Below are 24183 nucleotides of genomic sequence, written 5' to 3' on the forward strand. Positions count from 1 at the left end.
GTCTCTGTCTGTATATGCCCTGTTTGTGAACTCAACTCTCCACTCACCTGATGGAGGAGCAGTGCTGTGAAAGCTTGCGATACCAAATAAACCTGTTGGACTTTAACTTGGTGTTGTGGGACTTCTTACTCAGTTCAGTACAATTATGTGTGGAGAGGACCAAACAGGAAGCTGAGGAACAGCTGATCTGATTAAGGGAAGAGTGGAAATTAACGAACAAAGTGTTTGGCAGGTCTAGTCTCGTTAATTTGCAGTAGTTGTTTCCAATTAACAAAAGTCAACTTCCTTTGTTACTCTATTCCAAAGACGTTATTAAATAGATTGAAAGTGAAGTTTACAAAGCCTCTTAAGTAATTCACTCAAAGTAGCCAGAAACCTTTCTAAAGTTAATTTTGCACTTGATTCAAGTTAAATTGCAACTACTGTAGTTTAAAGACTGGACTTTTCACCAATGTCAAGTTTCACACATAGCACCATTAACACGGCAATGCATTGCCAGGAACTTTATAAAGAGGGCAATGAAAGAGTTGGCCAGTTAGCTCAGGTGGTTAGAGCGTGATGCTGATCACCCTGAGGTCGTGGGATCAATCCCCATACTGGCCACATGCAATTGTAAATGTTTGTACAATGCAGGTTCCTGTTTATGGGTGGCACAGTGGTTAGCACTGCTGCCTCACAGCGCCAGGGACCCGGGTTCAATTCCCGGCTTGGGTCACTGTCCGTGAGGAGTCTTCACATTCCTCCTGTGTCTGTGTGCGTTTCCTCCCGCAGTCCAAAAGACGGGCTGGATAGGTGCTTTGGCCGTGCTAAATTCTCCCTCACTGTACACAAACAGGCGCTGGAGTGTGGCAACTAGGGGATTTTCCCAGTAACCTCATAGCAGTGTTAACGTAAGCCTACCTGCGACGCTAATTAAGTTACATGGGTAAAATGGGTACAGAAGAATATGGGCCAAATGCAGACAATTAGGACCAGCTTAGTGAAAAATCTCAGCAGCATGGACAAGTTGGGCTGAAGGGCCTGTTTCCATGCTGTATATCTCTATGACTAATAAATAAATTTAAAAAAATAGTTTAAAATGAAAGGAATTAGTGGAAAAGTTGGGTTGGAGACAAAGGTGAGCCCAAAGAGGGCTGTTTTGAGAAGGCTTTTGATGTTGGAAGGAGATGCAGTAAGGGATAAATGAGCCTGGGAGAGAATTTGAGACAAGTGGCCTACTGGCTGATGACTGTGTGTGGCAGAGAGGAGCGATTGGTCAACACACCTTAATTAGTAGCCTGGAGAATATGAATAAGGTGGATAACTTTGTGGAAGTTATTAAACTGTGATTAATGATAAGGATTTTGAAACCAGTTTGCTGGGAATCCAGTGGAGGTTGGTGTGGATTTGGGTTATAAAAAGAACAAAGAAAATTACAGCACAGGAATAGGCCCTTAGGCCCTCCAAGCCTGTGCCAATCATGATGCCTGCCTAAACTAAAACCGTATGCACTTACGGAGTCCGTATCCTTCCATTCCCATCCTAGTCATGTATTCATCTAGCTGCCTCTTAAATACTGCGATCATTCTTGCTCCACCACCTTCCCAGGCAACACGTTCCAGCCATTCACCACCTTCTGTGTAAAAAAACGTGCCTTGCACATCTCCTCTGAACATTTCCCCATGCACCTTAAACCTATATCCCCTAGTACTTGACTTTTCTACCTTAGGAAAGAATCTCTGACCATCCACTCTACCCATGCCACTCATAATCTTGTCAAGCTCTATCAGGTCACCCCTCAACCTCCGTCAATCCAGTCAGAGCAAACCAACTTTATCCAACTTTTCCTCATTGTTAATACCCTCCAGATCAAGCAACATCCTGGTAAACCTCTTCTGTACCCTCACCAAAGCCTCCACATCCTTCTGGCAGTGTGGGGTCCAGAATTGTACACAATATTCCAAATGAGGCCTAACCAAGGTTCTGTATTAAGGTCATATAGAGGATAGAGACTGGCTGGTGGAGTTTTGGATTGTTGGAGTGTGTGTGGGGAAGAGCACGACCATTCAGTGAGGAGAACAGCACAAAGTTTGAGCCTCAAGGTGATGAACAATTAAGTTTCACAAGAGACGGATGTCATCCTCACTTGGTCCTGTGCAGCTTGTCAAAACTCAGTCTATTTTCACGACTCCATGTTTGAATCTCTTCAAGTCAGCAACAATAATGGTGCAACATGTCCCTTGGTCCATTACGGCATCTTTTTCAAACACATTTGGACATCAACCCACATAAAGAGATATTAGGATTACTTGGTGAAAGTTTTTAAGGAGTGGTCTTCAAGGTAACTGTCACGTGGTTATGCCAGAGTTTAGGGCCTAGGTAACTGTAGGCAAGACATAGTCACCAGCAACGAAGAAAGGAAAATTGGGAGCACGCAAAAGGCCAGAATTGGAAGAGTGCGGAGATCTCAGAGGATTGAGAGTTGGCGGAGCTTATAATGATTTGGAGGGGCGAGGCCATAAGAGGTATTTCAGTACAAGGGATGAGAATTCTTAAAATTGAGGCCTTGTCAGACCGGTTGGGTCAGTGTGGGTCAGTGAGCATTGAGAGCGTGGGTGAACAGGACATTGTTGAGAGCTAATATGTGGCTAGCAGAGTTCTGGGTGAGTTGAGGCTTATAGAGAGTGCAAGTTGAGAGGCTGGCTGGGAGAAGCTGCATGACTCAACGCAACTGAAGCACATCAGCAAAGTACTTAAATACAATCATAGAGTTGCTCCGTCAGCAATTTGTAGCATTCTGGTTTGGTGCTGTTTGTATAATAGAGGGACCAGGAGAACTTTGTGTGTGTGTGTGTGTGTGTGTGTTTTGCATCTCTGTATGGTGCATGTCTGTGTGTGGTGTGTGTGTGTGTGTCTTTGTGCGGTGTGTCTGTCTGTTTCAGTGTGGTGTGTGTGCCTGTGTATGTTTCTCTGTGTGTGTGTGTGTGTGTGTGTGTGTGTGTGTGTGTGTGTGTGTGCGTGCGCGCGCGTGCGCACGCTTGGTCTGATCTGCTGGAAAAGCATTTAATAAATCAAACTAAATTCCATTGCTGTCTGCTAAGAATTGCACAAGAATCTTAATGTAACGAGGGTGCTACATGCATGAAAACACCAGAAGAGAATATCCACGTCAGGAGAGCAATGTATATCTTACTACAATCCTTACAGTTATAAAGTTTCACCATGAGGTTACAGGTTGAAAAGCAGTTCAAGCTTTGCCTGGAATCCTGTTGCTGCCTTCAGCTAGTGAATAATAGCAAATAATGAACTTTGAGGAGAGTTTGAAGAACCTGAGCATGTTTAATTTAGAGAAAGAAAATTAGTCAAGGCGCTTAAGTTAATGATCAAGTGGATCCAGATAACTGATATTCAAGATTGTCGCACAGGCTACAACCAGAACCAGGGGGGAGATTTAAGAGAGGTGGAGTGAACAGAAAGTTTATATTTACACCACAAATGTCCTCAGAGGCTGAAGTCCCTTCACCAAGCCCCTTAATTTACAAGTCTGATAGCAGCATACAGAGTGCTATCAGTTACCTGTCCACACTAGGTGTCCCAGAGGAACTGGCACTCCTGGTTAACTGCAAAGCATGAGGCTCCTTGATTGGCCCTTAATAAGGGACTTCTTTTGTGTCCAGCCAAATAAACAAAATCAACTTTATTTAGGGGCAACTCAAAAGAGGCAGCTCCCCAAAAGGAGGGGAACTGCCTGGCACATTCCTGTAAGGATGAAGCATAAGTATGGCAAGTTTTGGGAACCTTGGATAACAAGATATATTGTGAGCCTAGTCAAAGAGAAAAAGGAAGCATTTGTCAAAGCTAGGAGGCTGGGAATGCACAAAAAAAGTGTGGAATACAAGGATAGTAGAAAGAAACTTAAGCAAGGAGTAAGGAGGGCTGAAAGGAGTCACGAAAAAGCACTGGCCAGCAGGATTAAGGAAAATCCCATGGCTTTTTATACATATGTAAAGAGCAAAAGGTAGCCAGGGAGGGGTTGGCCCACTTAAGAACAACGGAGGGAATCTGTGTGTGGAGCCAGAGGAAATGGGCGAGGTATTAAATGAGTACTTTGCATTAGTATCCACCAAATAGAAGGACTTGGTGGATGACAAGTCTGGGAAAGGATGTGTAGGTAGTTTGAGACATGTTGAGATCAAAAAGGAGGAGGTATTGGGGTTCTTGAGAAGCATTAAGGTAGACAAGTCCCCAGGGCCTGATGGGATATACCCCAGAATACTGAGAGAGGCAAGGGAGGAAATTGCTGGGGCCTTGAGAGAAATTTTTGTATCGTCACTGGCTAAGGGAAAGTCCCAGAGGAGTGGAGAATAGCCAATGTTGTTCCTTTGTTTAAGAACTGTAGCAAGGATAATCCAGGTAATTATAGGCCTGTAAGCCTTACATCAGTGATGGGGAAATTATTGGACAGGATTCTTCGAGACAGGATTTATTCCCACTTGGAAATAAATGGACGTATTAGTGAGAGGCAACATGGTTTTGTGAAGGGGAGGTTGTGCCTCATGAACTTGATCGAGTTTTTCGAGGAAGTGACAAAGATGATTGATGAGGGTAAAACATTGGATGTTGTCTACATGGTCTTCAATAAGGCCTTTGACAGACTGGTGCAGAAGGTGAAGTCGCATGGGATCACAGGTGAGCTGGCAAGGTGGATACAAAACTGGCTCGGTCAAAGAAGTCATGATGTGGAGATGTTGGTATTGGACTGGGGTAAACACAGTAAGAAGTCTCACCACCAGGTTAAAGTCCAACAGATTTATTTGGTAGTAAACACCACTGGCTTTTGGAGCGCTGCTCCTTCATCAGGTGAGTGGGGAGTTCTAAGAACATAAGCAATAGGAGCAGGAGTAGGCCATCTAGCCCTTCGAGCCTGCCCTGCCATTCAGTAAGATCATGGCTGATCTGAAGTGGATCAGTTCCACTTTCCCGCTTTCTCCCCATAACCCTTAATTCCCTTGTCTATCAGAAACCTATCTATTTGTGACTTAAATATATTTAGCGAGGTAGCCTCCACCATTTCAATGGGCAGAGAATTCCAGAGATTCACCACCCTTTGAGTGAAGAAGTTCCTCCTCGACTCTGATCTAAACTGCGCCCCCCCCCCCCCCCCCCCCCCCCCCTTATCTTGAGGCTGTGTCCTCTAGTCCTGCTATCTTTTCTAAGCAGGAAGAATCTCTCTACCTCTACCCTATCCATCCCCTTCATTATCTTATATGTCTCTATAAGATCCCCCCTCATCCTTCTAAACTCCAACAAGTACAGACCCAGTCTTTTTAGTCTCTCTTCATAGGCCAACGCCCTCATCTCCAGTATCAGCCTAGTGAACCCCCTCTGCACTCCCTCCAAGGCCAATATATCCTTCCGCAAGTGTGGCGACCAAAACTGCACACAGTACTCCAGCTGCAGCCTCACCAGTATCCTGTACAGTTGCAGCAAGACCTCCCTACTTTTATATTCAATCCCCCTCGCTATAAAGGCCAGTATCCCATTTGCCTTCTTGATCACCTGCTGCACCTGCAGACAGGGTTTTTGTGACTTGTGCACAAGGACCCCCAGGTCCCTCTGCACCGTAGCATGCTGCAGCTTTTTGCCTTCTGATCACAAACAGGGCATATAAAGGCACACACAGTTTACAGAATACTGGTTAGAATGCGAGTCTTTACACCTATTCAAATCTTAATGGTGCAGACAACGTGAGTGGAGATAGCATTAAGCACTGTTAAAGAGATGTGTATTGTCTCCAGACAGGACAATAAGTGAGATGTTGCAAGCCCAGGCAAGTTATGGGGGTTACAGATAGTGTGACATGAACCCAAGATCCTGGTTGAGGCCGTCCTCATGTGTGCGAAACTCCAAGGCGGCCTTTATGACACACGACAGTGCAGAGTTGCTGAGCAGAGACTGATAGCCAAGTTCTTGACAAATACATGAATGGGATAGAGAGATATGATCCCTGGAAGGATAGAGGGTTTTAGTTAAGTTGGGCAGCATGGCTGGTGCAGGCTTGGAGGGCCGAAGGGCCTGTTCTTGTGCTGTAATTTTCTTTGTTCTTTGTTCTTTGATAGACAAAGTGGGAAGGAAACTTAAAACATCAATTTAAAATGTGATTCAAGGGGTCAGTAATACACCCCAGTCCCTGTGTTGCCCAGCAGGCATGGAAGGCAAGTCCTTAATTAGGGAGTTCATATTCTAATAGGCCCACCTCAATTGCCTGAAAAAAGTCATTACGTGGTCAAAGTGAGAAATGGACTGCCCAGAGAAGCAGGTAAAGGATTTGGAAGAGAAGTGGATGTGAATGAGTTGATAATTGAGAGGTTTGTGACTGACGAAGGCCTCTTCCAATCCTGTCAATACTGTGAGCCAATCTTTCTCTTTCGGTGGGGAATTACTTCACCCCCCCACAAAGCCAATCCATTTAGTGGATGGTTGCCTCTTCACACACTGCAAAAAAAAAGGCCAAGAAATTGTGTCCATTTTTTCTAATGGACTTTTCAAACAAGTTGAGAAAATTTCAATGTGGTGTTGGAATAAAGTTGCAGTACGAAGGCTGCAGAAGCTGTTTTATTATAATACTTTGAAAGGACTATTCTATGTGTCAATGAAGATGAGAATTGAAGGATATGTCAATTGGAATCCAGACATCTTAATAGATTCTATGCAGCAATTTAGTTAGAATGCTTTTCTCTTTCATAAGCTTTCAGTTTTAATGAAATATCTTCCATCAGGCCTTTCCCCGTTGTCAGAAAGACAGTAGTCTCATGGTAATATTTAGTTTAAAGTTTATTCATTAGTGTCACAAGTGGACTTCCATTCACCCTGCAGTGAAGTTACTGTGGAAAGTCCCTAGTCGCCACACTCCAGTGCCTGTTCGGGTACACTGAGGGAGAATTTAGCATGGCCAGTGCACCTAGCAGCATGTCTTTCAGACTGTGGGAGGAAACTGGAGCACCTGGAGGAAACCCACACAGACACGGGGAGAATGTGCAGACTCTGCACAAACAGTGACCTGAGCTGGGAATTGAACCCAGGTCTCTGGCGCTGTGAGGCAGCAATGCTAACCACTGTGCCACCGTTTCGGGTTAATGCTTCAAAGACACAAGACTTGTCAGAGTGTCAGTTCCAATGGCTTTTTGCTCTCCAGCTGAATCCTGGATTTTCACTCCAGATTCCATGGCATTCAGTGCACTGAGGATCTGGGAACACGGTTCATGCTGTCACTGTGATGGGGCAGAGCCTGATAAAGTCAGTGAGGCCAGCTCCACAGAGACTGGGGTGCCATATTCACAGGGAACCCCAATCTGTGCAAAAACTAAACTCCCAAACCTCCACGGACACAGAAGACCACACTGCTCAACAAGTATTGGAGCATCGATTCACCCCGACCGCCACCAACCGCGCCCCCCCCACCAGCCCCCCCACCAATCCATCAGGAAGTCCACTCCCCCCACACACATACAAACACACGTACACACACACAGACACATACACACATGCACATCTTCCCCCGATCCCAATGCATTAGGGCACTCCCCACTCCCCCAAGCATGAGGATGCGTGACCCCCCCCCCCCCCCCCACCATCTCCACATAAGGAGAATCCTACAAAGTCAGGCTCATCAGAAGCCTGGCACAACCCCGGCATGCCTCTCACCAGCTGGGGGCTATATGTACCACCGACGTGGTCATCATGATTGGTTTTTGTGTTTTGCATTGGTGTGAAGTCACACTAGCTGGGTGGGAAGGTACGTTGAGGGTGGAAGTAGTGATGTCAAGACCACTAATGAGATTCTAATGTATGCAGATCAGGCTTGCGCCCCGTCTGGGTGTGAACCTCATTGCTCCATGGGGTGGGGAGGTGAGATGTGGGGGGTGTGGGGGAGATCAGATTCTCGTTAGCACAAATCCCGTTTTCTGCCTCTCGTGAAATCGGGGTGCCATTTTTGAAGGGCGATCTATCCGCCCCCCCCGGCCCTCAGGGATTTGTGCCCATGGCTAGCGTGGCCTCTACATCGTGGGTATAAGTTCAAATCCCGCCATGGCATCTGGGGGAATTTAAATTCAATTAATGATCTGGAATGAAATACAGATCTCCATTATCATAATCATGAAATGACCAGATTGTTATTTAAAACCCATCTTTTTCACTCACTGATTGGGAAGAAGTAATGCTGTTCTTGCCCAGTCTGGTCTATATGTGACTCCAGCCTCAGAGCAATGCAGCTGACCCTTAACTGCCCTCGGAAAAGGCCAGTCAGTTACCAGAGGCCTCAACACCACTTTCTCATGGGCAGTTAGGGGTGAGCAGTAAATGTTGGCCTTTGCAGCGATGTTCACATCCTAAAAGGTGATTAAAAAAAACCTGCTGGGATTACCTGTGTGCAAGATCATACAGCGTGTTGCTGAATCACAGGCTGCCCTCACGTGGTTCCATTCTTATGAAATGAAAGCCAGAGAGTCATATGCAGTGGCTCCACTTCCCGCTGTTGAACCATTACCTCTGGAGTCCTTCAAGGAGCTATCCTTGAGCTCCTCTATTTCTCACAGAAACCTAGAAAATCAGAGCAGGAGCAGGCCAGTCAGCCCATCGAGCCTGGATGGTCCTAACCCCTGCTAATAATTCATATGTTTGCTTCTGTAATGACTTCAATCAGGCCATGCAGGTTGGCCTATTGGAGTGTGAATTCCTTGATTAAGGATCCAAGTGATGGGTCAATCAGAGAGCCTTTGCCTTGTACTTAATAGGGAGTTTCAGTTCCTCTGATACCCCTGGAGGTGGACTGCTGACTGTGTACTGCTGTTAGTTTGTAAATAAAGGGATTTTGGTGAAGGGACTTCTGCCTCTGCAGCATCTAAAGCAACTTGCGTATAAAATATTAAATATACGTTTGACCATGAACTTCCATATTAAAACTGGCCTCGATCATTTCAATCGAATATCGAACTTCCTTCTTCAGGTTCATGTTATTTTCAGAAATAATAGCTTGGGTACTGAACAAATAAAATGACCCCTATCAGTCAGTTTGTACTTGCAAGGCGGTTCCGCAGAAGTCACACTCATTGTCTAAAGGTTGGATGTATCTTTGTGCAGCAGAGTAGCTCCGTGGTTTGTGCTTTGTTGGCCTGTGACAGGTTTTGAAGCTTTTGACCAGCCTTTGATCCAGGTGGGGTTGGTCAGACAGGACAGTTAGATTTGCTGCACTGCAACATTGTGTGTTCCGTGACAGTTTGAGCAGTTTCCTTGGAAATTTGGAATAATTGAAGGTTGCTATATCCAATCCTTATCGATGATGCTGCATTTTATGGCATTTCTCTTTGTCAAGTCAATGTATTGCAGCGTTCTCCTCCTTTTCATTGTGAGAGAGAAGAGGTGTAGGTCAAATATCTGATGCTAAATATATGTCCGTGAGCATCATGAGCCAGTGGGCATTTAGACTTCCAGTAACCAAGCATCATGCAACTAAGATGATGTTTTCTGTTTGGTGTAAAGAGGTGATATTTGTTTGGACATAGTAATATCCGGATTTGAGAATCTATTGATGATCATGAAACCAATGTTGATTGATGGAAAACCACATCTGGTTTAGTACTTTAGTAATGATGTGGAGATGCTGGCGTTGGACTGGGATAAACACAGTAAGAAGTCTCATAACACCAGGTTAAAGTCCAACCGGTTTATTTGATAGTAAACCCACAAGCTTTCGGAAACGCTGTTCCTTCGTCAGGCGTGTGGAATGTTTCCACACACTTTCCACACATCTGACGAAGGAACAGTGTTTCCGAAAGCTTGTGGGTTTACTATCAGTTAAACCGGTTGGACTTTAACCTGGTGTTGTGAGACTTCTTACTGTGTTAGTACATTAGTAGCAGTAAAAGCTGAAAATTACATGTGCTTATTGTTGTCGTCAGTGAAATGTGTGCTCCATTTCGACTTTCTCAGCAAGCTAGCCTAAAAGGCAATTTGTCCTAAAAATGCTCGGAAATCTGCTGTCCTTACCTGGTCTGGCCTACATGTGACTCCAGAGCCACAGCAATGTAGCTGACTCTCAACTACCCTCGGGCAACTAGGGATGGGCAATAAATGCTGGCCAGCCAGCAACGCCCATGTCCAAAAATGAATTAAAAAAAAAACTTGTGCTGAAATGGAAATTACGTTATTTTAATCCATTCAAATGAAAACACACAAGTAATGGGCTGCTTTTACAAAACTCCATTCTCTGCTTCTTTTCATTTGTGACTGTCGCTCGCATGGTCAGCATTTATTGCCCTTGAGAAAGAAGATGATGGTGAGTCTTCAGCTGCTGCACTCTGTATGTTACAGCTGTACCCTTTGCTAGCGGGGAGACAGTTCTAGGAATGTAACCCAGTGACAGCACAGGAGCGGCAACATATTTCCAAGTCAGGACGATGAGTGACTTGCAGGGGGAGCTTGCAGGCGGTGGTATTCTCTGGTAGAAGTTGTGGGATTGGAAGTTGCTATTGAAGGAGGCTTTGAGAATTGCTCCAGTGCAAATTATCGATGGTACACACTGTGCACCAGCAGTGGGAATGAAAGCTTAAGGTGCTGGATGGTGTGCTGACTCGCGGGCTGTCCTGTCCTGGATTGTGCTGAGGTTTATCATTCTGCATTCACCCAGGCAGGTGGAGAGTATCCCATTGTGCTTCTGGCTTATGTCTTTTAAATGGTGGACATTATAGAGGTATTTATGAAGAGCAAGAACAGTACAGCACAGGTGCAGGCCCATCGGCACTCCAAGAACGCGCCAATCATATTGCCCTATTGAGACCAGCCGCCTCCTGTTCATGTGTCTATCCAAATAAGTCTTAAATGTGGCTAATGTGTCTGCCTCAGCCACCACCCTCTGTGTAAAAAAAAACTTGCCTTGCACATCTCTAACTTAACCTTTCCCCTCTTACCTTGAACTTGTGCCCCCTTGAAATTGTTATTTCTGCTCTGGGAAAAGCTTCCAACTGTTCACCCTATCTATACCCCCTATAATTTTATAAATTGAATGTCCCGTTCAGTTGCTCAGTTTATTTACGCTCAGCTGGTTGGAAGGCTGATTAGAGATGCAGAACGACGCCAACAACGTGGGTTCAATTCCCGTACCAGCTGAGGTTATTCATGAAGGCCCCTGGTTTCTCAGCCTTGCCTGCTTGCCTGAGGTGTGGTGACCCTCAGGTTAAATCACCAGCTGTCACCACTCCTCTGGTCATCTAGGACTACGGCGATTTTACCTTTTTATTTATGTCCTGGTTCCTCAGTAACTGAGGAACAATTATTGTGCTAATGCACTTATTTGAGCTGATTGCGTCACTCTTATTACATTTTTCATTCCTGGCTCTAGTGAATAATAATCTTTCTGCTGGCGCTGCACTTTCACAGTTATCCCGGGACTTAGGAAAGGCGAGCGTGTGAATGTTTTTGAAGTGACGAGCTAAGAGTCTTTGTGCATTCAGTACTGATCACTTCCAACCAATGAAGAGCAGCAATCAACAGAGTTAATGGTATGTTGAGTCACACATTTAAAGCAAGGCATAGCAGGTCACAGAAAATATTCCCTGGTGAGACCACACCTTGAGCATTGTGACTGGTTCTGGTTGCTGAGAAATAATGGAAATGTTCAACTGTTTGAGAGACAAGCTAAGGTCCACATCATGGGGAGAAGGTGAAGAGGTACGGGCTTTTTTGTCTGGAAGAGTTAACCCCAAGGTGACCTCATAAAGAAGTGTAAGTGGTATGGGAAAGGGGAATAGTTAATACCACTTGAAATTCAACAGTGGGAGCGGAACGAGGGTTCAAACTATCAAAAGGTCACTTTCAAATCGATACCAGGAGGTTCTGAACACAGAGAATGAATGATGTTTAGGATAGACTTGCGAGGAAGATTGTTGAAAGAATTCATTTTCGTAGAAATGGATTAAGGGCTGCATTCGGGGAATTGTTTTGGACGGTTGAATTAAGATGGGGTCGAATAGGGATTCTTACCTGCTGGGATCTTGTGACTGCTGAACTACAAATGCACTGCCTTGCTGTGTCTGAATTAGACATCAAACTGTCTTGATTTTACTTGTGTAATGAATGATATGCTGCAGATGCCAATCTTAAGATTCGTATCTATGTATGTCCGTCTGACAGGCTTGAAGGATTCTCTCGTTTGTATCTTTGCGTGGTGATAGTGGATCCACATCAGATGCATATTTGTATAATGAAACATATAAAATAATTCAAAATAAGTTTTTTTTTTATGTGGCGGCAGCCACATGTTAGTAGTTCTTACAAATTAACAAAGGAAATTTGCAAAAAACAATATTTAATTACGCTTGGTAAGAAACCTCTGTAATAAGATGAAACAGCCTGACCACACTTGCTCATACCCTACCCCCTGTAAGGATCTATTCTATTCTCCCCACTTCTCTGTCTCTATTGCACTTGTTGTGCTGATGCAACCTTTCCATACCAGTGCTTCAGATATCTCTTCCCTCTTCCTCAACCGAGGATTTCTCCCTTCTTCTCCACCCAGCACTCCCCTCCCGCACCCCCCGTATGGTTAACAGGACCCTCAACAGTGTCCATTCTATTTCACGCACTCTTATTCAATCATGATAGGCTTCCTCGTGTTCTCAACTTCCACCCCACCAGCCTCCATAATCGATGGAATCGTCCCCTGACATTTGCACTACCTCCCACGCAATTGCTACCCACCCCATCACGTCTTCCCCTGGCCTCCTCTTTTAAAGGAACCATTCCCTTTGTGACATCCCAGTCCACTCCCCAGTGGCCCCCATCCCCCCGCACCCCAAACACCCCTCCTTTTCATACAGCACCTTTCAATATTTGCAATATTTGTCTCACGATCTAAGGCACCAAACATTTCTTGCAAGCGAAACATTGATTTACTGGAATGTCTTTCAGTTCAGTGTACTGTATTCACTGCTCATGTTACAATCTCCTTTACATTTTATTTATTCTCTCACTGGATACATGTGCTGCTGGCAAGGCCAGCATTTGTTGCCCGTCTCTAATTGCCCTTGAGCTGAGTGGTTTGCTGGGCCATTGCTGTGGGCAGTTAAAAGTCACCCCACTTGGCTGTGGATCTGAAGTCACACATAGGTTCGACTAGGTCAGGATAGCAGATTTCCTTCCCTAAAGAACATTAGTGAACCAGATGGGTTTTTGTAACAATTGATAACCATAATCATGTCCTCTACAGTGGGCTGTCCAAATGCAGACTGTCCAGTCTACATTCATAACCCTGAGTTTCCTCTTACCTGTTATAATTCTCCACCTCCCTCCCATGCTACATTCATGCCCTTGGCCCCCTACAGTGTTCCAGTGAAGCTTCCTGCAAGAACATCACCTCATTTTTTGATTGGCACTCAGCAGCCTTCTAGACTCAACTCTGAGTTCAGCAATTTTAGATCAGAACCTCTTCCTGCATGTTCTTCTTTTGCTGAGTCAGTCTTGTCTCAGTTCTTTCTTTATCCTTTCATGTATCCTTTCTACCACAAAACCACTCCCCATTTCATCTGGACACACATTTTGCTTCTTTCATATACCTATTTGCACTCTCTTTGTACCATGAAATCTTTTGTTGCTTAATGTCCTCCACCCTATCATACATCTTTCATTTTGTCCTTCCTGCTCCCCCTCCTCCCTTCCATTGCCTTAAAACATTTCCATCTATCTTAAAATAAAAGCAAGCTACTGCGGATGCTGGAATCTGAAACAAAAACAGGAAATGCTGGAAAATCTCAGTATCTGTGGAGAGAGAACAGAACCAATGTTTTGAATATAAATGACCCTTTGCCAGAGCTTGAGAGAGAGAGAGAGAGAGAGAATAGAACCAATGTTTCAAGCTCTGGTGAAGGATCATTCAGACTTGAAACGTTGGCTCTATTCTCTCTCCACGTTGTTACTTGTGGGTCAAGGCAAGCAAGTGTGTTTCTTCCAGTCCAGGCAGCAAATTCACTGTGGCAGCCACAGATTGGGACTCTGTTGATCAGGATCCCATGATCAGACTCGGCTCCCAAAATCTGACTCCCTCCTGACTTCCAGTCTCCATTAGGTTTGACTGATGACCATGAAACCATTGTTGATTGCTGGTAAAAGCCCATCTGGTTCACTAATGTCCTTTAGGGAAGGAAATCTGCCATCCTTCCCTGGTCTGGCCTACATGTGATTCCAGAGTCACAGCAATGTGGCTGACTCTGAACTGTCCTCGGGCAATTAAGGATGGGCAATAAGTGCTGGCCCAGACAGTGACGCCTGTGTCCCACAAAAGAATTTTTAAAAAATTATCCTTGGGTAACCATTACTTCCAGGTTTATTATCCACGACATTCTTTTTCTCACCCACCCCTCCCATCCTAATATAATTATTTAATTATTGGGGCTCACATGCCTGCAGTTTCTGAAATGGTTTCCCTCAAAGAAAGGCAAGATTTCTGTTTTGCAGTATGACTTGCTAACTAACCTGAGAGGTAATTTCAAACATGCAGGGCAATTACAGGCAGCCTGAAAAGAGGATTTGTTAGCTGCACAATAACACATTATGTTCGACATTGCAGGGGATGGGTGTCATCTGGCAATTACAAAATTGATTTGGATTGAAATGTCCTTTCTTTCCAATTTGCAAAATCACAGGTTTAGTATCACCTTACCTGAACCCAAAATCTGATGTCTTCCTATTACACTGGCTCTTTCCCCAACAAGTCTATTGATCTTATTTAAGTCATAATCTGTTCCATCTGTGTTTGCATTAACTGGATATCCAGTGTTGAATGTTGTCCTTCTGACACACAAACCATTGTTGTTCCACTGTCCTTTGGTTCCTGACACAGACCCCAGCCTTTCCCCAGTCGCTGTTCTGAGGCTGAAACATTGTTCATAACCTTGGCGTTCTATTTGGTCCCAAGCTCAGCTTCTGACCCTAAATCCTCTTTAACACCAAGATTGCCTATGTTTGTACAATTCCCTGTCTCCACCCCTGAGTCAGCTCACCTGCTGCTGAAACCCTCAACCATACCTTTGTTACTTCTTAGAAACATAAAGATAAGAGCAGGAGGAGGCCATTTGGCCCTTTTGAGCCTGCTCCGCCATTCATTAAAATCATGGCTGATCGTCCAACTCAATAGCCTAATCCTGCTTTTTCCCCATAACCTTTGATCCCATTCACCCCAAGTGCTATATCCAGCCACCTCTTGAATACATTCAATGTTCTGGCATTAACTACTTCCTGTGGTAATGAATTCCACAGGCTCACCACTCTTTGGGTAAAGAAATGTCTCCTCTTGACTCAACAGTGGCAGTGTTGGAGAAACTTAGTTTGTTGTCACTGGGATGGTGGAGTTTGAGAGACGACCTGATAGAAGTCTACAAGATTTTGAGGGACATGGACAGAATGGGTAGGCAGAAACTTTTTCTGAGGGTAGAAAAGTCTTTTACTGGGGGCATAGGTTTAAGGTGCGAGGGGCAAGGTTTAAAGTAGATATACGAGAAAAGTTTTTTACACAGAGGGTGGTGGGTGCCTGGAACTCGTTGCTGGATGAGGTAGTGGGAGCAGATACGATAATGACTTTTAAGGGGCATCTGGACAAATACATGAATTGGATGGGAATAGAGGGAAGGGTAGGGGGTTTTAGTTCAGAGGGGCAGCATGGTCGGTGCAGGCTTGAAGGACTGAAGGGCCTGTTCCTGGGCTGTAATTTTCCTTGTTCTTTGTTCTCGCAGCTGACCTCCTGCCTGGTCCCCACCAGCTCATCTAATCTCTGCTGCCTGGAACCTAACTTGCCCAGAGTCCTGCTTCCCAATTACCACTGTGTTCACTGACCGACGTTGTACAGCAATGACTCAATTTTACAGTTCTCAACCTTATCATTAGATCCCTCCACGGCATTGTCCAGCCCTGTCTTGGCAACCCCCTCTAGCCCTGCAACCTCCAGTCTCTGTGCCCCTCGAATTTTGACTTGCCCTATTTCATTCATTCCAACACTGACAGCCAATCCGGCAGATTCTCAGGGCCTGATCTCTAAAATTTCCTCCCTGGAATTCCTCCAACTCCCTCCTCTCCTTTAAGACATGCTTAAAAACAGACCACTTTGCCAGGCTTTTCCTCACCTGTCCTCATAATTGCTTATGTGTTTGGTGTCAGAGTGGCAGCTGGACCTGGTGAGTGTTTTCACTGTCCTTAACATATCCTAAACTAGAGGAAGTAAAATTTAAGGGAGGAATTTAAGGGTAAGTCATGACAGGGTGGCTGAGCCATGCGGAATGCTCCTCCTGTGCAGCGTGGGACATTAGGGACAATTCCACTGTCCAGGGCGATCACGAGTGCAAGAGTTGTCACCAGCTGCAACTACTCGAAATCCATGTTTTGGAACTGGACCATGACTGGAGTCTCTGTGGATCATCTACAAGGATAAGATGTTTGTGGATAGCATGTACAGTGAGGTTGTCACACTGCAGGGAAAGAATGCAAGGCAGACAGGAAATAAAATCATTGAATCTCTACAGTGCAGAAAGAAGCCATCTGACCCATCAAATCCACAGTCTTTCCAAAAGAGCATCCCACCTAATCCCTCCCCTCTGCCCTATCCTTGTAGCCCCAAGGCTTTATCATGGCGAATCTACCCAAAACTACACATCCTTGGATACCAACGAGCAATTTAACATGGCCAATCTGCACATCTTTGGACAGTGGGAGGAAACCAGAGTACCCAGAGGAATCCCGTGCAGGCACAGGGAGAACGTGCAAACTCCACACACTCACCCGAAGCCTGGAATTGAACCTGGGTCCCTGGCGCTGTGAGGCTGCAGTGCTAACCCACTGTGCTACCAGTCTGCCAGACAGAGCAAAAGCACTAGACGAGGTAGTGCAAGAGTCCCCCGAATCTTATCTCCCTCTCTAACAGGTTTTTTGTTTGGAAACTGTTGGGAAGGTGGTTTTTCAGGGGAGTGCAGTGAGAGTCAGGTCCGTGGCAACACGAGTGGCTCAACTGCATGGTGGTAGGGGGGAATTGGGGGTCTGCAGATGTCACACCAGGACAAGGTGTTGCCTCCTTGTAAGAATTCTCACCACACCAGGTTTATTTGGCAGCAAACACCTCTAGCTTTAAGAACGCTGCTCCTTCTAGCGCCATTTGCTACCTGGTGTTGCGAGACTTCTTACTGTGTTTACCCCAGTTCAACGCTGGCATCGCCACATCTTGCCTCCTTGGGGCCAGGGCCAAGAGTGTCGTTGAACATTTTGAAGTAGCAGGGTGAACAGGCAGAGGTCGTGGTCCACACTGGTACCAATGATATACGTATGAAGAGGAATGAAGTCCTGAAAGCCAAAGGCAGGGAGCTAGGGAATAAATAAAAAGTCAGGATCTCATAGATAGTAATCTCAGGATTACTCCCAATGCCACATGCTGGTGACAGCAGGAATAGGAGAATGAATGTATAGCTGGAGAGATGGGGTAAGAGGAAGGGATTTGGTTTCCTCAGGCACTGAATATACTTAAAGAAGAATTAGATAGTTTTCTGGACTCTAAAGGTGTCAAGGGGAATGAGGAGAGAGCAGGAGTACAGCATTGAGATAAAGAATCAGCCATATTTAATGGTTGAGTGTGCTTGAAGAGTCAAATGGCTTCTCACTCTTCCTATTTTCTATGTTGATTTGATTTATTATTGTCACATGTATTGTGAAAAGTATTGTTTCTTGCGCGCCAAACAGACAGAGCACTGTTCGTAGAGAAGGAAGCAAGAGAGTGCAGAATGTAGTGTTACAGTCATAGCTAGGGTGTAGAGAAAGATCAGCCTAATATAAGTTAGGTCCATTCAAAAAGTCTGACAGCAGCGTGGAAGAAGCTGTTCTTGAGTCAGTTGGTACGTGACCTCAGACTTTTGTATCATTTTCCCAACGGAAGAAGGTGGAAAAGAGTATATCCAGGATGTATGGGGTCCTTGATCATGCTGGCTGCTTTTGTCGAGGCAGTGGGAAGTGTAGACAGAGTCAAGGGATGGGAGGCTGGTTTGCGTGATGGATTGGGCTACATTTATGACCTTTTGTGGTTCCTTCGGCCTTGGGCAGAGCAGAAGCCACAGCAAGCTGTGATACAACCAGAAAGAATGCTTTCAATGGTTTATGTGTGTGAAGTGCATAGGGATCTTTTATTTTTGTTGAGGGGAATGTAAAAATGCACGTAGTGGTTTTTGTTGAGGCGTATGAATGCTTCACTGGCCAATTTATTTTTGCAGCTCACTGATATCTGGTATAAATATAAGCAGGTGCGTATTAAAGAAATACTTCCGTTAAATGACACTGTTAATAGTGTTGGTCCATATTAAGTTCAGGCTCACAGTATCGATGTTAAAATTGTTTAAACAGGGCTAAATTCCTTATTCAAGGTCTTCAACTTGTTGACTTGTCCCCACTAGGCGCAGGAGCCAGTTTGTTAATTTTTTTAAGAAACAGTCTGATAACACAGGAGTCATATTGTCTAGATAATTCTCAATGTAAGAATAACAATTTAAATAATGGTGACACAATAATCAGTAGACGTGGCACTAAACAGTAAACAGGCAGCTATTGGTGTTTTTGTTTGGATACAGATAGGGAGGTGGTGGGATTAGAAAGGGTCTTATTTGTTGAGTCATCAAGCTTGTGAGAAGGTTAGTAGGTAAAGCTGCAGTGCTGTGAGGGAGGGAGTTCCAGAATTTTGATCCAGTGACGGGGAACAGCAATATATTTGCAAGTCAGGACAGTGAGTAGCCTGGAGGGGAACTTGCAGGTAGTGGTGTTCCCAGGTATCTGCTGCCCTTGTCATTCTAGCTGGTGGAGTTTGCGAGTTTGGAAGATGCAGTCAAAGGAGCCTTGGTGAATTGTTGCAGTGCACCTTGTAGATGGCACACACGGCTGCCACTGCGCATCAATAGTGGAGGGAGTGAATGTTTGTGGAAGGAGTAGCAGTCAAGCAGGCTGTTTTGTCCTGGATGATGTCAAGCTTCTTGAGATTTGTTGGAGCTGCTCCCAACCAGGCAGGTGGGGAGTATTCCATCACCCTCCTGACTTGCACCTTGTAGATGGTGAACTCCTGCAGCGATGTCCTTGAACTGAGATAATTGACCACGAAGAACCGCAGCCACTTTCCTTTGTGTTAGGTGTGACTCCAGCCAGTGGAGAGGTTTTCCCCTGATTTCAGTTGACTCCAGTTTTGCTAGGTCTCCTTGATGCCACACTTGGTCAAAAGTTGCCTTGATGTCAAAAATAATCACTCTCACCTCTCTTCTATCCATGTTTGGACTGTGGCTGTAATTAAGTCAGGGGTTGAGTGGCCCTGGTGCAACTCAAACTGAGTGTCAGAACAGGTCATTGCTGAGTAAGTGCCACTAATAGCTCTATTTACTCCACACCTTCCATCATTAAGCAAGTAATTGACAGAGCCAAGCGATCCCACAACCAACGGATCAGATTTTAAGAAATAGCTTAAGGCACTGAATACAATATGGGCCCTGATAATAGTCCTGAAGGCTTTCTGCTCTCCTAGCCAAGCTGTTCCAGTACAGTTACAACACTAGTATCTGTCTGGCAATGTAGAAAGTTGCCCAGATATGCCCCGTACACAAGAAACAGGACAAATTAAACCCAGCCAATTACCACCCCGTCAGCCTACCTTTGGTCATCAGCAGGGTGATGGAAGGGGTCAGCAGCAGTGCTATCAAGCAGCACCTGCTCAGAAATAACCCGTTCAAGGCTGCTCAGTTTGGGTTTCACCGGGGTCATTTAGCTCCTGACCTCATCACAGCCTTAGTTCAAACATGGACAAAGGAGCTAATCGGCAGAGGTGAGAGTGATTGCCCTTGACGTCAAGACAGCCTTTGACCCAGTATGACAATAGAACCATAGAACATTACAGCACAGAAACAGGCCTTTTGGCCCTTCTTGGCTGTGCCGACCCATTTTTCTGGCTAGACCCACTGACCTCCACCTGGACCATATCCCTCCACACCCCTCTCATCCACAAACCTGTCCAAGTTTTTTTTAAATGTTAAAAGTGAGCCCGCTTTCACCACTTCATCTGGCAGCTCATTCCACACTCCCACTACTCTCTGTGTGAAGACCCCCCCCCGCCAATACTCCCTTTAAACTTTTCCCCCTTCACCCTTAACCCCTGTCCTCTAGTTTTTTTTCTCCCCTAGCCTCAGTGGAAAAAGGCTGCTTGCATTCACTCTATCTATACCCATCAAAATCTTATACACCTCTATCAAATCTCCCCTCAGGGGGATTGAATATAAAAGTAGGGAGGTCTTGCTGCGGCTGTATAGGGCATTGGTGAGGCCGCAGCTGGAGTACTGTGTGCAGTTTTGGGCGCCGTACTTACGCAAGGATATTTTGGCCTTGGAGGGAGTGCAGAGGAGGTTTACTAGGCTGATGCTGGAGTTGAGGGGGTTGAGCTATGAGGAGAGGCTGAATAAACTAGGCTTGTACTCGTTAGAGTTTAGAAGAATGAGGGGAGATCTCATTGAGACGTATAAGATGATGAATGGGATGGATAGGATAGAGGTGGAGAGACTCTTCCCGCTCAGAAAGGATAGTAGGACTAGGGGGCACAGCCTCAAGATAAAGGGGGGGCGGTTTAGGACGGAGTTGAGGAGGAACTTCTTCACTCAAAGGGTGGTGAATCTCTGGAATTCTCTGCCCGTTGAAGTGGTGGAGGCTACCTCGCTAAATATTTTTAAGACGCGGGTTGATGGTTTTTGATGAGAGAGGGGATTAAGGGTTATGGGGAGAGGGCGGGAATGTGGAACTGAGCCACGACAGATCAGCCTTGATCTTATTGAATGGCGGGGCAGGCTCGAAGGGCTAGATGGCCTACTCCTGCTCCTATTTCTTATGTTCTTATGTTCATTCTTCGACGCTCCAGGGAGTAAAGTCCTAACCTATTCAACCTTCCTCTGTAACTCAATTTCTCAAGTCCCGGCAACATCCTTGTGAACCTCCTCTGCACTCTTTCAACCTTATAAATATCCTTCCTGTAATCAGGTGACCAAAACTGCACACAGTACTCTAAATTCGGCCTCACCAATGTCTTATACAACCTCACCATAACACTCCAACTTTTATAAAGGCCGATGTACCAAAAGCACTCTTTATGACTCTATCTACAGGTGATGCCACTTTTAGGGAATTATGTATCTGTATTCCCAGATGCCTCTGTTCTACTGCACTCTTCAATGTCCTACCATTTACTTTGTGCTCTTCAATGTCCTACCATTTACCTTATATGACAATATGGTGCTTTAGCAAAAGTGGAGTCGATGGGAATCGGGGAAAACTCTCCATTGTTTGGAATTATACCTGGCGCAAAGGAGGATGGCTGTGCGGCTGGCTGTCAATTGTCACTCCTCCAGGACGTCACTGCAGGAGTTACTTGGGGTATGTCCTGGGCCAAACCATCATCAGCTGCTTCATCAATGACTTTCCCTCTGTCATAAGGTGCAGGTGAATGCACAGTGTTCAGTATCATTCGTGATTCCTTAGATACTGAAGCAATTTGTATCCGATTGCAGCAAGACCTCAGTGTAATAAGTAGGAGCTCCAACAACACTCAAATAGCTTGACACCATCCAGGGCAAGGTAGCCTGCTTGATTGCTACCCCTTCCACAAACATGCACTCCAATGATAAACCGTGGCAACCGTGTGTACGGTCTTCGGTGTAGTTTTGGTTGTGAGGTTAGCTCCTATCGTTCACAGAGTCTGTGTTTGCTGGGTTAAGAGGCTGCTTCCTGTTGGTCTCACTACAAGCCCCAGTACAGCTTCAGCATACTGGCTTTGACCTCTCTAAATGTGATTATTGTCAAAAATGACCATGAAGCTGTTGGTTTGTCGTTAAGATAAAAACTAGTTCACAAATGCCCTTCGAAGGAGGAAACCTGCAGTAGCTAAACTCACGACCAAAACTACTGCAAAGTCTCCTGGCTAAAGCAGAATTATTTCTCCAATACACTACAGTAAGCGAAGGATAATGGATATATAATTGAAATAATGTGGGGTCTTCAGACATGACTAATGGTACATGGTTGATTACAGAATCAGCTCCAAGACAAACTCAGAATTGTGCTGTCATTTCCTGGTCTCGAGAGTGTTGGCTATGAGGACAGGTTGAATAAACTAGGATTGTTTTCACTGGAAAGACAGACAGAGGCTGAGGGGAGACCTGATAGAGGTCTACAAAATTATGAGAGGCATAGACAGTCAGAGGCTTTTTCCCAGGGTGGAAGTGTCAATTACAAGGGGCACAGGTTCAGGGTGAGAGGGGGAAAGTTTAAGGGAGATGCACAGAGAGTGGTGGGTGTCTTAGAGCTTACTGCCAGAGGAGGTGGTGGAAACAGGCATGTTAGCAACATTTAAGAGGCACCTGGATGGGTACATGAATAGGGAGGGAACTAAGGTATACGGACCAAGTAAGGGCAGAAGGTTTTTTTTCTCTTTTAGTTAGGGCACCATGATCGTCACAGGCTTGGAGGGCCAAAGGACCTGTTCCTGTGCTATACTTTTCTTTGTCCTTTGTATTATGTGCAGCCTTTTCTTTGCTCGCAGTTTTCTTTTTATTAAACTGAACCCAAATTCTCAAATTGTCATGGTGGGATTTGACACTCCTAGATTATACCCCTAATCCATACTTTACAATATTTCAGATCTCACACATAAAACAAATGGAAGACTTGCATTTCTATGACTGATTTGGTTTGAGTCCCACACATGCAGCAAATTAAGTAATTTTGAGGTGTAGTCACTGTTTTAATGTCGGAATCGTGATTACCAATTGGAGCACAGCAGGATATGCTGATGATGAGATCATCTGTTTCATGAATTTGAGGGATAAAAATATTGATCAGGGGATATACCCCCGCCCCCTTCTTCAAAATAGCACCCTGGCGTCTTATACATCTACCTGAGCAGGCAGGTGGGGCCTTGGTCTAGCATCTCACCTGAAAGGTGGCAACTCGGACACTGCAGCACTCCCCGAGGACCGTGCTGGAGTGTTCAGCTTTGATATCTGGGCTCAAACCTGGAAGCGGGAATCGAACCAGGATCTTAGTAATTTGGAGGTGAGGGTGCTGTCCACAGAGCCAGAGCAGATGGTGTAAGCAAACCTGAAACAAAAGATCCTGTACTTCCTCGTCCTGCCTGAGAAAGGAATCATAAAGAGTAAAACATTTCTTTGTCACTTGTGACTGTTCAGATAGTTCAGAACAGCTATCATAAATGTGATAATGGTTGTGCCGTGAATTTGGATTAATCTGAATCGATTTAAGTACGCCTGAATAATATTTGGTGGCTCATGAAGACTGCAGCTAGAAATATGGAATGGGTTTCCTTTGCGTTTTCAGAATTTGCTGTAAAAATGTAATTGCAAAATGTAGAAGTTCAGCTGATGCAACACTTTTAGCTTGAGATAAAATGGCTGATTTTGTTTGTTCCTCTGTATTTAGGACCTCAGTTCGTTTGCCATGCCTTTCCTGGATGGTGATGTAGAAACTTCGGAAAAAGATGTTTCTCACAAGGTATGAATTGTTAATTTATTCATTTCATAAGGTTAGCGATTCACTAGCGTCTCACCGTCCCCCAGCCTACTCATCGGTGAAGTGCCACTGAACACCGAGATTTTGTGAACGTACAAATTAAGAGCATGGTTAGGCCATTCTGCCCCTTGAGCCTGTTACACCGTCCAACAAGATTGTGACTGATTGAACGCCACATTCATCCTATCCCTGATGATGACTTCCTTGTTAGTCAAGAATCCATCTATCTCTGCTTCAGAAATATTCAATGACTCTGCCTTCACCAGTCTCTGGTGAAAAGGGTTCCAAAGACTCAACCCTCTTGAGAGAAATAAATTTTTCTCATGACCATCTGAAATGGGAGACCCCTTATTTTTAAACTGTTTTAATTTAGTACGTTCAGGATCTCGTAGAAACATGGAAGATAGGGGCAGGGTAGGCTATTTGGCCCTTCGAGCCTGGCCCACCATTCAATATGATCATGGTTGATCATGCAGTTTCAATATCCCACTCCCACTTTCTCTCCATAACCCTTGATCCCTTTAGCCTCAAAAGCCATATCCAGCTCCCTCTTGAACATATCCAACAAACTGGTGCCAGCAG

At 45.1% G+C, this 24183-nt stretch overlaps 1 protein-coding gene across 3 annotated transcripts in view; it reads left to right on the plus strand.

Annotated features, from left to right (window-relative positions):
* The window catches only part of prkag2a (protein kinase, AMP-activated, gamma 2 non-catalytic subunit a), a 448776-nt gene that overhangs the window by 135174 nt on the left and 289419 nt on the right, over positions 1-24183 (plus strand). For all 3 annotated transcript variants that reach the window (XM_080213148.1, XM_080213139.1, XM_080213129.1), the window contains exon 2: positions 23512-23583. In XM_080213148.1, coding sequence (XP_080069274.1) covers positions 23512-23583 — 72 coding nt within the window. The remainder of the gene's footprint in view (positions 1-23511; positions 23584-24183) is intronic.

The sequence above is a fragment of the Carcharhinus amblyrhynchos genome, chromosome 2 (assembly GCF_965287045.1).
Source record: "Carcharhinus amblyrhynchos chromosome 2, sCarAmb.v2.hapA, whole genome shotgun sequence".
Classification (NCBI taxonomy): Eukaryota; Metazoa; Chordata; class Chondrichthyes; order Carcharhiniformes; family Carcharhinidae; genus Carcharhinus; species Carcharhinus amblyrhynchos.